Source organism: Propithecus coquereli, unplaced genomic scaffold, assembly GCF_000956105.1.
Source record: "Propithecus coquereli isolate 6110/MARCELLA unplaced genomic scaffold, Pcoq_1.0 Scaffold640, whole genome shotgun sequence".
NCBI lineage: Eukaryota > Metazoa > Chordata > Mammalia > Primates > Indriidae > Propithecus > Propithecus coquereli.
Window position 1 is genome coordinate 261,555 of NW_012152397.1, and position 14,554 is coordinate 276,108.

General features: G+C 47.5%; 1 protein-coding gene across 6 annotated transcripts in view; it reads left to right on the forward strand.

Moving 5' to 3' along the window:
- The first annotated feature begins 2,910 nt into the window (after positions 1-2,910).
- Positions 2,911-14,554, forward strand: part of MINK1 (misshapen-like kinase 1) — a 52,943-nt gene continuing 41,299 nt past the window's right edge. For all 6 annotated transcript variants that reach the window (XM_012659924.1, XM_012659925.1, XM_012659926.1 and 3 more), the window contains exon 1: positions 2,911-3,201. In XM_012659924.1, coding sequence (XP_012515378.1) covers positions 3,145-3,201 — 57 coding nt within the window. In that variant the 5' untranslated portion in view covers positions 2,911-3,144. The remainder of the gene's footprint in view (positions 3,202-14,554) is intronic.

A 14,554-nucleotide genomic window follows, 5' to 3' on the forward strand; every position in this document is an offset into this window, starting at 1 on the left:
TGCCCTTTCCCTAGGGGGACCATTACCTCATTAAAGGAGTCAGGTAGAGGCTGCAGCTGCCCCAGGCTGGGCCAGGGGCTAGGTGAGCTTCTGTTCCACACTGTCTGTCTGCCTTCCCCTTCCCCACGCCCTCCTCCTGGAGTTTCTTGAATGGAGGCCAACTGCAGTGCAGGGGGACAAAGCAGGGGGCTTAGAATCTGAAGAGTTGGCTCTAGATCCAGAATATAAAGGGTCCAGCCTCTCAGGGTTGATGGGAGGCCCTGAGGGTGACTGTGTCTGTGCCTCCAGGGATCCTATAATTTGTCTTATTTTTAATATTTTAACTTTTCTTAGAGCATGGTCCAGGGCTCCCTCCATCACATTGTCTCTTCTTAAGTTTTTATTATGGACTTCAAATATATATATATATATATTATATATATATATATACATATATATAATATATATATATATAAGTAGAGAATGAACCCTCATGTATCCATGTATATCCACATATCCTTACTCTAGCTTCAATAATTATCAGCATGGGCCAGTCTTGTTCTCTTTCCTCCCCACTCCTGAGATTATATTGCCTCTTGGTGCTTGGGTGGCCATTTATCCCATCCTTGTGATCTTGATTTGCAATTCACTCATTTAGTATCTATTTATTAAACACTCTGTGAGTCAGGCATTAGCAAATTTGCTGAGGACCTAGTATACGCCAAGTGCTTAACATACATAATTTTGTTTTATCCTAACCTCCCTATTATCTGTATTTTACAGATGATAGAATTGAGCCTCAGAGAGGTTAATCATTTGCCTGAAGCACTAATTTCAAATTCCATGCTTTTCCTACTATCCCAAGATCTTAACCTTGAGCTAATACTGTGCCTACCTAGACAACAGATGCTTTCATTAACTGATTTTCTAGTGGGTGCCAGGCCCTGTGTTGAACAAGACCAATATCATTCCTGCCTTTAAGGAGTGTGAACTAAAATAAAATCTTAAGCTTCCCCCAGATGACTGAATGGACCCCCTCTTGGCTAAGAGGACCCCAGAAATACCCAAAAGCTGGCTTGTTGGCCATGGGAAGGGTAGTCAGACACTCCTCATTTTGCCCCCCTCCCTTCTTGTAGCTATACTCTAACTCATTAACAGACCTAAGGCTATGCAAGACAAATCTACAGGTCCTCAATTTACATAACAAATCACTTGAGTCTGGGTATTTGGCCCGTGGCTTATCTCTGATTAACAGACTTCCCTATCTTCACTTAAAACATTCCAAACCTTTAGACAAAGCTTCATTTCTTTAACCAATTACAACACACCAAAGAGACTTTAAACTCACCTATAACCTGTAAGTCCCCCTCCCTTGAGATGTCCCACCTTTTTGAGCCAAACCAATGTACACCTTCCACGTATTGACTTAGGAGTAGTTCCTGTCTCTGAAATGTGAAAAACCAAACTGTAACCCAACCCACAGCGAGTCCACTTACATAAGGATTCTTGAGCGTGCCTCTGGTCCATGGTCCTCAAATTTGGCTCAGAATAAACCTCTTTAAATTAGTTTACAGAATTTGACTTCTTTTCTGTTGGCAAACAGGAGCATGACATCAAATTTGAATTTTAGGAAAATCATTCTGGGTATGAAGAATTGACTTGAGGGGGCTGGGCAGGGAAGCCAAGTAGGCTATCTAGCATAATGCAGGAAAGTGGGGATTGTGGCTTGGAAAGGACAATGGCGAGGAAAATGATTTGGCAGGAAGGAGAGCAAGATTGAATGTGCATTCAGATGCTAAGAAGGGGCCAGAAAGGAGGGTGTTCAGCTTTTTTCCAAGGACCTTTCATTCAAACTCTGGTAAGTGATGTTTATCACTTACTGGTGATAAAGGCTGGTGGTGGAGTCTTACCGTTGGTGCTGGAAGAGATCTTGAGGATCATACAGTCTTCCTCCTCAACTTCACAGTAAAAGAAAAGCCCAGGGAAGCAAAGCAATTTGCTCAAGGTCACACACCATGTCAGTGGCAGAACATGACTTCCTATTCTTACATGGCATTACCCAGCCTCCACAGAGGCTAATGGCTGGGAGGGCTGTTCCGACATGTCTAGATCTAAGGTGACCCAAGCAAGATTTGAAGGGATTGAACACAGATTCCTCGTCTTGCCCTCTGTTGCCCCTTCCCCCACGCACCACTCCAGGGATCGGTCAACGAATAATTGTTGAAACAGTTCCTTTGCGCAGAACACTTTGTTAAGAGAGGTGCAGTGATATAGTTTGCGGTAGGATTCCTTAACCTGAGATCTGAGATCCCCTCCTCAGTACTCCCCACTCCAGCTAGGGAAGGGAGTAAAGGGTATTCCTAAGGCAGCCAGTACCCCACCTCCACCGCCCCCCAACTCCTACGTGGTTTCTCTAGCCAAGTTTTCACAGGGAGGCCCCTCCTTCAGCGGCTCCACTGTTGCCATGGCAATTGGGTGGGTGGACAGCCCGTCCTATCTAGAGGCCACCCAGCCCTCGCGTGGGGAGTTACCATAACAACCCCCCTAGTAATAGAGGGGGTTGGGTCCCGCCTCCCTTCCCCCGCAAATAGAGAGGTGGGTGGCTTGATTGGCAGTTGGGCACACGAAAGAAGGAGGGATAGGGAAGGAAAGGCGTCAAAGGAGATCTAAGAAGGAAATAGGAGAGAGAGAGGGCAAAAAACAGGGAAGGGAAAGGAAACGCGTGTGCGCACGCGCGCCAGCTGGTGGGCGCGCTCCGCAGCCTCCTCGGCCGCCGCCCACTTCTTTCACGCCAGGCTCGCGCGGTCGCTCGGTCCTCGCGCGCGCCTTTCGCCGTCTGTTCTGCGCCTGCGCGCAGGTGTCGGCGCTTAGGGGGAGGGGCACCCGGCGCGCTCGCGTCACGTTCCCTCTTCCACCCTCCCTTTGTACTGCCGCTCTGCGCCTGCGCAGGAGAGTCGGGAGGCTCGGGTTGCAGGCTCCCGGGCGATAGCTCCTGTCAGGCGGTGGGTCGGTCCTCCCGTCGGTCCTCCCCCTCCCCGGTCTCCGGGGGAGGCGCGGTGGAGTCCGCCCCCAGGGTCCCCCGATGGGGGAGAAGCGGCGACGGCGGCAGTGGAATAATCGAACCGGAGCGTGAGCGGCCCCGGGGCCCCGTTCCCCGCGGAGGCCATGGGCGACCCAGCCCCCGCCCGCAGCCTGGACGACATCGACCTGTCCGCCCTGCGGGTGAGCGCGCCGCCCCCCAGCCTCGCCCCGGTTCCCGTCCCCGCCGCAGGGGAAGGAGCGGGGCGGCTGCACGCTTCACGTGCTCCCTGGGCGCCCCCTCCACCAGCCTGGTTCCCCTCGGCAACCCATGCCCCTTTCCCGGGCTCCCGCCGCTGCTGGGCGCCCGCACTCTGCTCCCCTTCTCTCTCCACTCGCTGCAGATTGTGGGAGGCAGTTCGGTCCCCACCCTGTGGTGCCCCGCCCCCACACTTCCCTGCCACCTCTACCTTTACTCTGGGGTTCGGGACTCCCTTCTCCAAGGTGTTGGAGGCTCACCTTCTGGCTCCCCTAAACTTAGGCCCACCCCCATCACCTGCAAAATCTTTACTGTGGCCCCTCACCTCCTCTTGGCCCCGTTTCCACCTTTGCCCTTACTTACATCTCTTTCCTCCCCCTCTTTCTTGGCTCCTGGAATTTTGACTTTGCAACTGTCTTGACAGCCTCCCCCTCATCCCTCTTTCTCTTCCTCGCCCACCCCTGAATTGTGTCCCTTCCCTGGTCGGAATTTCAGCCTCCCCACCCCACCCCTCCTGCTGTCACCCTCAATCCCACATTCAGTGTTCCCTAACCCTTTTCTCCTGTTTCAAGTGCAGCAGTCCAGAACTTGGCATTTCCGGTCTCAGGGTCCCTGAATATTACATTACCAACTCTGCAGCAGTGTGGGGCTGGGAGGGTAGACAAGTGCATTGGAGGAGGGGAAGCATTTATTCTTTTCGAAACTCTAGCACGGGGCTCGGAAGAGGATGTTTATATATGTACACACACAAAACACAAGCTGCATGTGGTCAGGCATGTGGTCAGGCAGGAGGTCTGGAAAAGCAGTGGGTATGTATATGTTAGCAGAGGAGTGGAAACAATGGAGATCACTCAGGGGAGGGGCTAATTAGGAAGGAGGTTGAGAGAAAACAACTGCAGCAGGAATTTCTTCAAAATACCCATTTATTGTCCCTCATGGGGCACTTACATGCTCTGGTTTAGCAACTTTCAGCAGCATTTGTGTGTTTTTCTTCAGCGGGGCGCTTTGGCTTAAGGGGCAACTTAGTGATTTCAAGGTGAACACTCCAGACCATCACCCTGGTGGTGTTTTGATCCTGTGCCCTTCCAGTTCTCAACAGGCCTAGGGGTGAGGAGAGCAGGATTTCCCAGCTCTAGGTCAGCTTTTCTGGAGGCCTGTGTTCAAATTGTCTTCTGGCTTTTGAGTTAGCCAGGGAACATGGCCAGTAGCGGGAAAAGGCGGTCAGCCACACAGGTGCCCCGGATAAGACTGGAGGGGAGAGGGGAATTGCAGAGAGAGCAGAGTCATGTTGTTAATTGAGTTTCTCTAGGTGACACAGTTTTTTCTTGCCATTCAGGTCATAATTTGTTTGGTGCAATGTTGGGCTTTGAGACCTGACTTGCTGGAGATAAGGTGATAAGAGGCTAGGGAGGGAGACTAGGCATTGAATTTCTGTGTGTGTGTGTTGATGGGCAGAGGATCTGAGGGCTTTAGGAGGGAGATTCTTAAGGCAGCATAGCCAGGGCTTAAACTGGGATGCTCAAGTCGGTTGGGATATTAAGATGGACATTCAAACTCTGAGTAAAAGTCCCTTAATGTGCTCCACTCTGGGATGAACCCCCACCTTCCTTTCCTACGTTGGTTTTTTATTAACTCTGGTTACAGGTTCCTGTGCCTGTGTTGACTGAAATACAATTAAAAAATGGGTGGGTCTAAACCATGACCTTTGGTTTGAACTTTGTGGGACTCTGCTTGGGCTTCTCTTTTCTTTTAGCCTCTTCTGGTAGTTTGGCCTGGATCCTCAACCTGGGATTTCTAGCAATTCTGTAAATACCTTCTGACCTTGGATATGGTGTTTCCCTTCTGGACTTCTCAGCTCGAAGCAATGTTAGCATCCATCTTCAATTGCCTCCTGCTTTATTCTGCTCCTCCTCCGCTCAGGAAGCTGGGTGACCTGCTCCCAGTACTTCTGTCTGTCCTGCCCTTATGCTTCTTAAGAAAGTGTTCTGTGTCCCCTGCTTCCACCTGAGTACTCCAGGGCTTGAGGAAGAGCTGTACTTTCTTTGAAATGGGCTAGAGAGGGCCTGCTTTCTTCTTGCTGTTGACCTTTTCTCAGTGCCTGTCCCCTCCACTCCACCTCAGAGGGCTGCTGTGGCACTGTCAAGCACTAGCTCAGTCATCTTTTGTTCTGTTCCTGTCTGTTTTCCAGTAAGAAATGATGTTTCCTTTTACTAAACCATCTTCTATTGGGGGCTGTGAACGGGGATGGGAGAAGAATATATTCAGCATTTATTAGCTGGCCTTAAAGAGTCCAAAGTGTCTTTCTGTTTCAAGATAAGGCTTAGTTTTCAGCTGGTGATGAGAGTAATAGCCTGATATTAGGGAAGATTGAATTGCATCAATCTCTTAGCCATGTGTGGGGAGGCCTATGGACCTCCCACTTTGTGTCCACAACCACACCTGACCTCTTTGAGGCTCCTTTTCTCTACCAGCATGGTAGTACGGCATCATGAGAAGCAGCATGGGGTTTGGAGCTGTGTTCCTGAGCTCAAGTCCTGGCTTCCTCACTGTGTAACCTTGGCCTTGCTCCCCTTACTGTACATTCTGCCAAGAGCCTTACCTCTCTGAGCTCCATTTTCTCCTGTATATTGGGTTTGGTAGTAGTACTGAACTCAGAGTTGCTGAGGATTAAATGAAATACTGCACATTCAGCGCTTAGTCCAGTTCTGGGCAAATAGTGATCATATATGTGGTAGCCCTTATTGTGTTTGTTATCAAATTGCAATCAGAGAAGCCTTCCAGGACAACTGTATCTAAAATAGCAAATATCCCTTGCTTGCTTTATTTATTTATTTTGAGACAGAGTCTCGCTCTGTCACCTGGACTAGAGTACTGTGGCATCAGCCTAGCTCACAGCAACCTCACACTCCTGGGCTCAAGCGATCCTCCTGCCTCAACCTCCTGAGTAGCAGAGACTACAGGCTTGCACCACCATGCCTGGCTAATTTTTTCTATTTTCAGTAGAGAAGGGGTCTTGCTCTTGTTCAGGACTTAAGCTGGTCTTGAACTCCTGAGCTTAAGCGATTCTCCCACCTTGACCTTCCAGAGTGTTAGGATTACAGGCGTGAGCCACCGTGCCTGACCCTCACTTTATTTTTATATAAAATTTTATGTAGTATTCCCTTAGTCTGCTTTATCTCTCTTCATAGTATTTATCACCAGCTGCCATATATATTTATTTCTGTCAACACCAACTAGAATGTAAGTTCAGTGAAAGCCAGGAATTTAACTGTTTTGTTCATTTTTGTATCCCTAGTGCCCATAGCAGTGTTTTTGTACATAGTGGGGGCTCAAATGTTTGTCGAATAAGTGTGTAAGTGAAAGCTCTTAGCACAATACTTGCTTAGAGAAACTATTCAATAAATATAAGTCTTTTTAGGCTTCTTCTTGCCCCTCTTATATATATATATAAGTAAGAATATTTCTTTTCCAAGATGTTTTTGGAATCAGACCTTGTCTGGTAGTAAACAGGGTTCTGGAAGCCTCCAACTGAGTGATGCCCTTGAAGTAAAGTTAGGATCATCCAAGAGAAAAACGTGGGCTTTTTGTTTCAACCTTTTCTGTGTCCAAGCTTGGTTATATTCCAGAAAAATCTTCTGACTTGGAACTCTTGGCTTCTCACAAAGAATAACTATCAGCGGAAGTGGTTGGGACAAGGAGGGGCAGACCCTAGGCTGACTACTTTCCTTTTGCATTGCTCCTTTTGGTTGACCCACTTCATAAATCAAACAGCTTCTTTTTACTGTCAAACTAGCTGGAAGTTTTAGACTGCAGTGTCCTTGAAACTATGGAGCTGTGCTTTGTATTGCTGTATTGAAATAATTTGGAGCACATTCAAGAAGGACTTGTTGCTAGGTGGTAGCTGCTGACAGAGATGTTCTTTTTCAAATGATATTTTGTGTTGTGTCTGTTCTTTGGAGAAGTCTCCTCGCCTTCCTCCTCTCTTCATGCGGCTGTGGAGCCAGCACCACTTGGAAAGCTGGCAGTTCTGGGCATGCATTTCTAAGCTGCTGAGCAACGTGGGACTGCTGCTGTGTTCTGATGTGCTAGCTGTCCAAATGTTGACGACAGATGCCTTAGGCAGGGGAATGGGAAGACTGACCTCCTGCAGTAGAAGTAAGGGCATTACATAGTGACTTTTTTTCCTGGAGAACTGCAGGTGGGGGCTGGGGCCATTTGGGTAGCTTGTGGCATTTGCAGTGAAGTGACATGCTGCTCTAGCAAAATGATAAAAGGGAGCTTACAGAGAACTTTGCTGAAACTAGGTGTTAAGCCATTCCCCAAACAAGGCATGAGACGCCACCATCTTTTATGCTATGGGATAGGACAGATTGCCATGGCCCTTAGTGATATACCTGGAGGGGAGGTTCTTTGGGAAAGTGAGGTTTTGGCAGTTAAGGTAACAGTAAGAATATCAGCAAGAGCCAGCTGGTTCACCTCCATCCTCGTGTCCCAAGAGCTCAGTTAACACTATGCTGTATAGAATGCTGATTTCAAATCTGGCCTCCATTCCTCTCAGCTTTGAACTGTGTACCTATGCTTGGACATGTAGAGCGTCCTCGTTTGTCATTTAGGGTACAAGATGGCAGGAAGTGTGCAACTGCTCTTGATAAGATTGCATTCTGGCATAGGTCTATAAATAAGGAAAACAGTAACCTCTCAACCCAGAAACATAAAACAATTTCAGACTGAGCATCTCCAGAAGCCATCTGAGAGTCTGTCCATCTAATCTTTCTGTCTCCAGACTAAGTTGAATCAGAGAAAATTATCAATAATATCTTTTCCTGTAAGTCAGTCACCAAACATTATCAGGCTATTGTATGGAGAATCAGGTTCTGTCTCAGAGTTGGAGAGCCTGCAGCCTCAAGGCCACGCGATACTACGGGAAGAAGGTAATATTGTGCTCAATACTATACAAAGCCATTTAGCGAGAACTCTGGGAGCATCCACCTAAGAAATGCCTTTGCAAACTCATGCTCTCTTTTTCTTCACTGTTATTGCTTTCCTCAATATCTTAGAACCCTGAAGGTTGGGACATTTTTGTTCAATCTGATTGCCATGAATTACACTCATTTTCTGTTATCCTGTGGTCTGTGGTCAAGAAACTAGGTGTTAAGCCGTTCCCCTTGAACATGCCTCTTGAAATCTGATGTTCAGTCCCCACTCCCTTCAGCACCCACTTTATACCACTATCCCTCTCAGTCTTTTCTTCCCTAGGTTGAAGAAATGGAACAAAAAGTAATCGGGTTAATAAGTCAACTCTGAAAGCATTTCTTGAATGCCCACAGAATATAGAAAAATACAAAAACATTACTTGGTAGAAGACTTGGACCCTGTCCACGGTTCACATTCATTCTCTCCTCTCTCCAGTTACCATTCTCCTCCCAACCAACCAGTCCTTGACTCTGGGCTTTTCCCATCTATAGGAAGTTCCTCTAGAGCTGTGGTCCCCAACCCACGGGCTGAGGCCCAGTACCAGTCCATGACCTGTTAGGAAATGGGCTGTGTATTACCACCTGAGCTCCGTACCGCCTCCTCCCTACCGTGACACTCCACCCCACCACCCTCTGTCTGTAGAAAAATTGTCTTCCATGAAACCAGTTCTTGGTGCCAAAAAGGTTGGGGACCACTGCTCTAGAGGTTAGTTGAAAAGGTTCTTGAGGCTCTTTGTTCTTACTAAGGGTAGGGAATGGTAAAGGGGGCAGAGAAGAAAGTGACCCAAGGGAGCCCCTGGAGATTTTGTTCAGTGGCCAGATAGCCTGAGGATGTACCTGCTAACTGTAAGTAGGATTTCATGTTCTGTTTGAGGAAAGATTTAGAACTAGGCACAGAGGACACAGTGGCGAACAAGACAGACACGGTTGTCCTATGGTTGGTAGTGAGGAGAGACATTCACGAAATAATCATTCATATACATATATATATATGTAAAATTGTAAACCATGATAAGGACTGCAGCAGAAAACTTTAACATGCCATGAGCACATGTAACAAGAATTATTTTTGCTTTTTACAAGACAAAAATATTTAGTTGGTTGATTGAGAGAGACATAAATCATATGTCAGAAAGCCAAGCTGGTGTTACTACAGAAAGAGTAGATAGAGGTGAACCAGGAGGTAGAGTTTGGTGATGGCCAGAATTGGGAGACCCTGGAATGGGGCTGTTCTTAGGTTGGAGCATTTGGTCAACAACCGAGGGCCGGGAGCCTGAGAATGGGGTGGAAACTTCCAAAAGGATTTCTTCTGAACCTTCCTGTGGGAGGGGAAAAAATTGTTTGTTTTAAAAGGTAAGGGCATGTATGTGGAAAGGACACATGACTCAGATAACCATCAGTTTTACTCATTTGGGGGGAGGGTCTGTGGACTCACATGTGGCTCGGCAGAGGATGGGTGTATGAGGGAGAAGAGTGTACCACTAGATGTTGTTAGCCTACATGGTGGCTAGGGTTTGGAAGGATGGTAAGTCTCCCAGAAATACGAGCAAGTAGGCCCAACCCTGGGCTTAGCTCTTGTGGTCTGTGGGAAGTGGGATTCTTTCTAACATTAGATAGATACTGTATATAAATAGATAAGATTCTCAATTTACATTGTATACAAGTAAAGCATGAGTGGGGTGTGTAGGGGGAGTGTTACTGATTTTGCATGTTTGAAATGAAACGGTTTGGGGAAGCCACAAGTCTTAGGCTTCCTGGGGGAGCCAGACTCCAGGAGCAACTTGAATGTCAGGAGGACGGTGTAGAAGATGGTGGGGTGGGCTATGAGAAGTGTTTGGTGGCACAGCCTGCGGGAGGAGCCTGAGTGGCCGGAGAGAGATGAGTGGAGGGAATGGGGGCCATTTGCCCAAGAAAAATGTTGATGTTTGGTAAGGAAGGAGGCAACAAGACTCATCTGAGGAGTTCATGTCCCCACAGCAGGAGACTCTTTCAGGGCCAAAGGTCACAGGTGAGGTGGGGAGTTTCTGTAGTCACAGCTGGGAACCCCCACCATTCAGAGTCTGTGACTCTTATGTGCATGTGGCCGTGAATGCTTTTTGGTTCTGTCTTGGGCACTTCCACCTTGCCTTTGGGATGAGAAGGCCTCCTGCAAACAGGCCTGATATTAGCCGGTCTTCCGAGGGGGATTGGAAATTCTCAAACACTTTTCTACCAGGAGCCATCTGAAGGTGTGATTTGAAGGGCTTGGATTGCTGGATTGTTCCTGGAGTCACAGGTTTAGAGGAGTTTTCCATGAACGGTGGTCCTTACAGGGACAGCCTGAGAATCAGTAGAGCTGGGCGAAGAAAATTCCACCTCCTTTAAGAGCCACCTCAACTTCTGGGTTTTTTTCCACAAGCCTCCCCTGACTGTACCAGCCCTCACTGATCACCTTATTCACTTTCTCACAGACCTTGCCATTTAGCATTTGATTATCTATTGCCTTATATTGAATAATGTCTTACAGTCTAATTTTTCCTGCCACTTCCTGTGTATAGGGACTGTGATCCATATTTCCTATTGATCCCTTGCTGAGCACGTAGATCTAAGTATTTCTGTGACCGGTCCTTTCCTGCTAGAATCAGTCCACTAGCAATACAGGATGCCTAGTGTATGCTGGGCCCCATAGGATACAAAGCAGTACAGGCACCGACTCAGTGGTTCTCAACCAGGGTGCACCGCCCTCCAGGGGGGTGTTTGGAAATGTTGGGGAGGGAGGCTCAACTGTCATGATGTCTTGCAAGTACTGATGGCATTTAGCACATGGATATCAGGGATGGGAACCGTCCTGCAATGTCTGGGACAGTGCACTGAAGATTTTTCCATCCAGATTGCCAGTAGTTAGTGCCTCTTGTGAATTTGTTATGGACATGGGAGAGGCTGGAGAAGGACTAGACAGGCTTCCCCCGTGAAATAGGAGGTAGTTCCCAATCCCCCTTGTTTACTTCTTTCTGGATGGAGAGAGGAATGTAGGCTCTAAATTACTTGTGTGCATGGCACATATCTCTTCTAACAGCTTTTATTTGTCTGCCAGCATACCTCCGAAGGTAAAATGGGTAGGCTCCCGGCCAGACTGTAAGGAGGATTTTCATGTTCTCTTTTCACCACCCACCCACTTTCTTTCAAGGCACATTTATAAGAAAGTGGCTGAAGCATGCAGTACTTGGTCTTTAATTGAAAGTGGCTCCAGGAAGACTCTTCAAGAAAACAATTGGACAGGGCACCCCAATGCCTGTAAGCAGCATGAGGCAGATACAGGCATGTACATGCGGGGTTTGAGAGAGGGGCCAGCACATTTGTCTCTTCTCTCAGGTGTTTTCATCCCACAGTTGTCCTTTTGAAGACAGAGGTGTGGTGAGTGAATGTCATTACTCATGTTGCAGGGGAGTGACCGGAGGGTAGAAGGCACCTTGCCCAAGTGTATCCATTGGGGGTGGGCAGTAGCTGGGAGCAGAACAGCTGAGCAGGACACACCGAAGCTGCACAGCAGAGCTGCCATTCACATCTCACTGACTCCAAATCTGAGTCAGGAGAGCAGAACTTGATAGGCCCCTGGCCTCATCTAGTTAAGGTGTGGAGAAGCTGGAAAGAGTCCCTCTGACCTTAGCAAGGCCTTTCATCACAGTGGAACTACCTGTGAGTAGGGCAGGAGGAACATCACTATGTGGATCAGAGTTGGTTGGTTCTCTGTCCTTCTAGACCTCTAGTAAGCCCTTCTTTTTCTGTCTTCAGTTTGGAATAAAGATTGCTCTAATAGAAGTCATTTCTATTATAATGTGGATTCATTTCAGAAGGCAGGTTCTGGGGCAGGATTATTCAATAATGAAATTTGTTCAATAATGAACAATAATGAAAACTTACTATGCATGGCCGGGTGTGGTGGTTCATGCCTGTAATCCTAGCACTCTGGGAGGCCAGCGTGGGAGGATCACTTGAGGTCAGGAGTTTGAGACCAACCTGAGCAAGAACAAGACCCCATCTCTACTAAAAAAAATACAAAAATTAGCTGGGTGTCGTGGGGTGCACCTGTAGTCCCAGCTACTCGGAAGGCTGAGGCAGGAGGATTGCTTGAGCCCAGGAATTTGAGGTTGCTGTGAGCTAGGCTGATGCCATGGCACTCTAGCCCAGGCAACAGAGTGAGACTGTGTCTCAAAAAGAAAAAAAAAAAAACTTACTATGCAGTGGGTTCTTTCTTATGTAATCTCATTATCCCTCACAGTAACCCTTTGAGGTGGAGTGTATTTTCCTCATTTTCAAGATGAAGAAACCAACACTTAGAGAAGTTAACATGGAAGTTAAGTAACTTGCCTAAGGTTGGACAGCCAGTAAGTAGAAGAGCCCAGATTCAGACTCAAGTTTGACTCACTCCAGAACTGGAGATTGTGTTCACCCACCTGCTCCCAGGTGACAAAGTATATGTGAGGATAGGGCAGGAGGGCAGTCTTTAGCTAGCATTCTAGACTATGTGCAACTGATACTGTTTTCTGCTTGCTTTAATTATAAATGTGTAATTTCTGTAACCTGTGGTAAACAGGCTTTTTGGGCTGGCTAACGGCTATAACACCATCCGTAATGTTTCCTGGTAAAGGATTTGGTGACTTGTAGAATATGGCCTGTTTCATGTATTGGAGACAGCCTATATGAGAAATAGTTGCGCCCTCCAGGAGCACATGGTCTACATCTGTATCTTGGTAAAAGACAGGTTTCATCCTCATACCTGGGACTTTTTTTTTTTTTTTTTTTTTGAGACAGAGTCTCACTGTGTTGCCCGGGCTAGAGTGCCGTGGCGTCATCCTAGCTCACAGCAACCTCAAACTCCTGGGCTCAAGCGATCCTCCTGCCTCAGCCTCCCAAGTAGCTGGGACTACAGGCATGCGCCACCATGCCCAGCTAATTTTTTCTATATATTTTTAGTTGTCCGATTAATTTCTTTCTATTTTTAGTAGAGATGGGAGTCTCGCTCTTGCTCAGGCTGGTTTCGAACTCCTGAGCTCAATCAATCCGCCCATCTCGGCCTCCCAGAGAGCTAGGATTACAGGTGTGAGCCACCGCGCCCGGCCCCTGGGACTTTTTTTGAAGTAAGAGGGAGTAAGTAACTTCAGCCCAAGCCTTTGGGAACTGCTAGTGGGCTGGCATTGGTGGGCACATGCTGGGAGTACAAAGCTCCATGGGGCTTGTGCCCAGAACTGATAGAGATTTCTAAATGTTCGGCTGCTGAGCAGAGCACTGATGACAAGAAGAGAGGGACATGCAAAAGAATTCAGAAGATTTAGTCTGGAGGAAAGAGAGTTCAATAATTCAGAAGAAAGCCTGATGTTCCAAGGGAGGAGAGGAAGGCTGTCTTATCTTCCCCTACCCTTTAAAAAAAATTTTATTGTGGTTAAATGTCCATAAGACTTACCATTTTAACCATTTTTAAGTTACAGTTCTGTGGCATTAAGTACCTTCACATGGTTGTGCAACCATCATCACCATCCATCTCCAGAACTTTTTTTATCCTCCCCAACCGAAACTCTGTACCCGTTAAACACTGACTCCCCGTCCCCTCCTCCCCCAGCCCCTGGAGCCCACCACTCTGTGTCTCATCCTCTTTTGTGTGTGCTGAGTTGAGCAGAGGGTCTGACGTAGCAGGTGCTTAATATTTGTTAAGTCAGGCGAGGTGAACGTCTCAGAAGTCCATGTGTCATCAGCCAACCCAGAACACACCCCTCCCTCCTGGCTCTAATGCAAGATGATCGGCCTCTGAAAGGGATTTTAAATGAAATGGCTGCCTGGAATCACAAGAGGATTGGGCAAGAGAAGTCAGGGTTTCTCTTCCGTATTCAGCTCCTTTTGCCATCCCCCAGCTATGACTTGCCTTCTGGTTCTGTTGTGCTTATATGCATCATCCTGCTTGTTTTCAGCCTCTTACTTCATCTCATCTTGGGGGGCTGGTGGGCAGGTGCTAGAAGTTGGAAAGGAGATCATTTAGGGAATGAAGACAATAAAAATTAACAGTATTTCTGCATTTGTGTGTGAGGGGTACATGTGTTAAAGGGGAGGGTCCCCTTCCTGGACCTCTAGGTCTGGATAGTTTAGTGCCAGGTCAGGCTCTATATCCCGCTGTGGTGTCTACACCCCTGGAAAGACCCAAAGCATGACCTAGAATTGAATTGGAGTTTTCTTTTTTTTTTTTTGAGACAGAGTCTCACTCTTTTCCCCGGGCTAGAGTGAGTGCCGTGGCGTCAGCCTAGCTCACAGCAACCTCAAACTCCTGGGCTCAAGCGATCCTTCTGCCTCAGCCTCC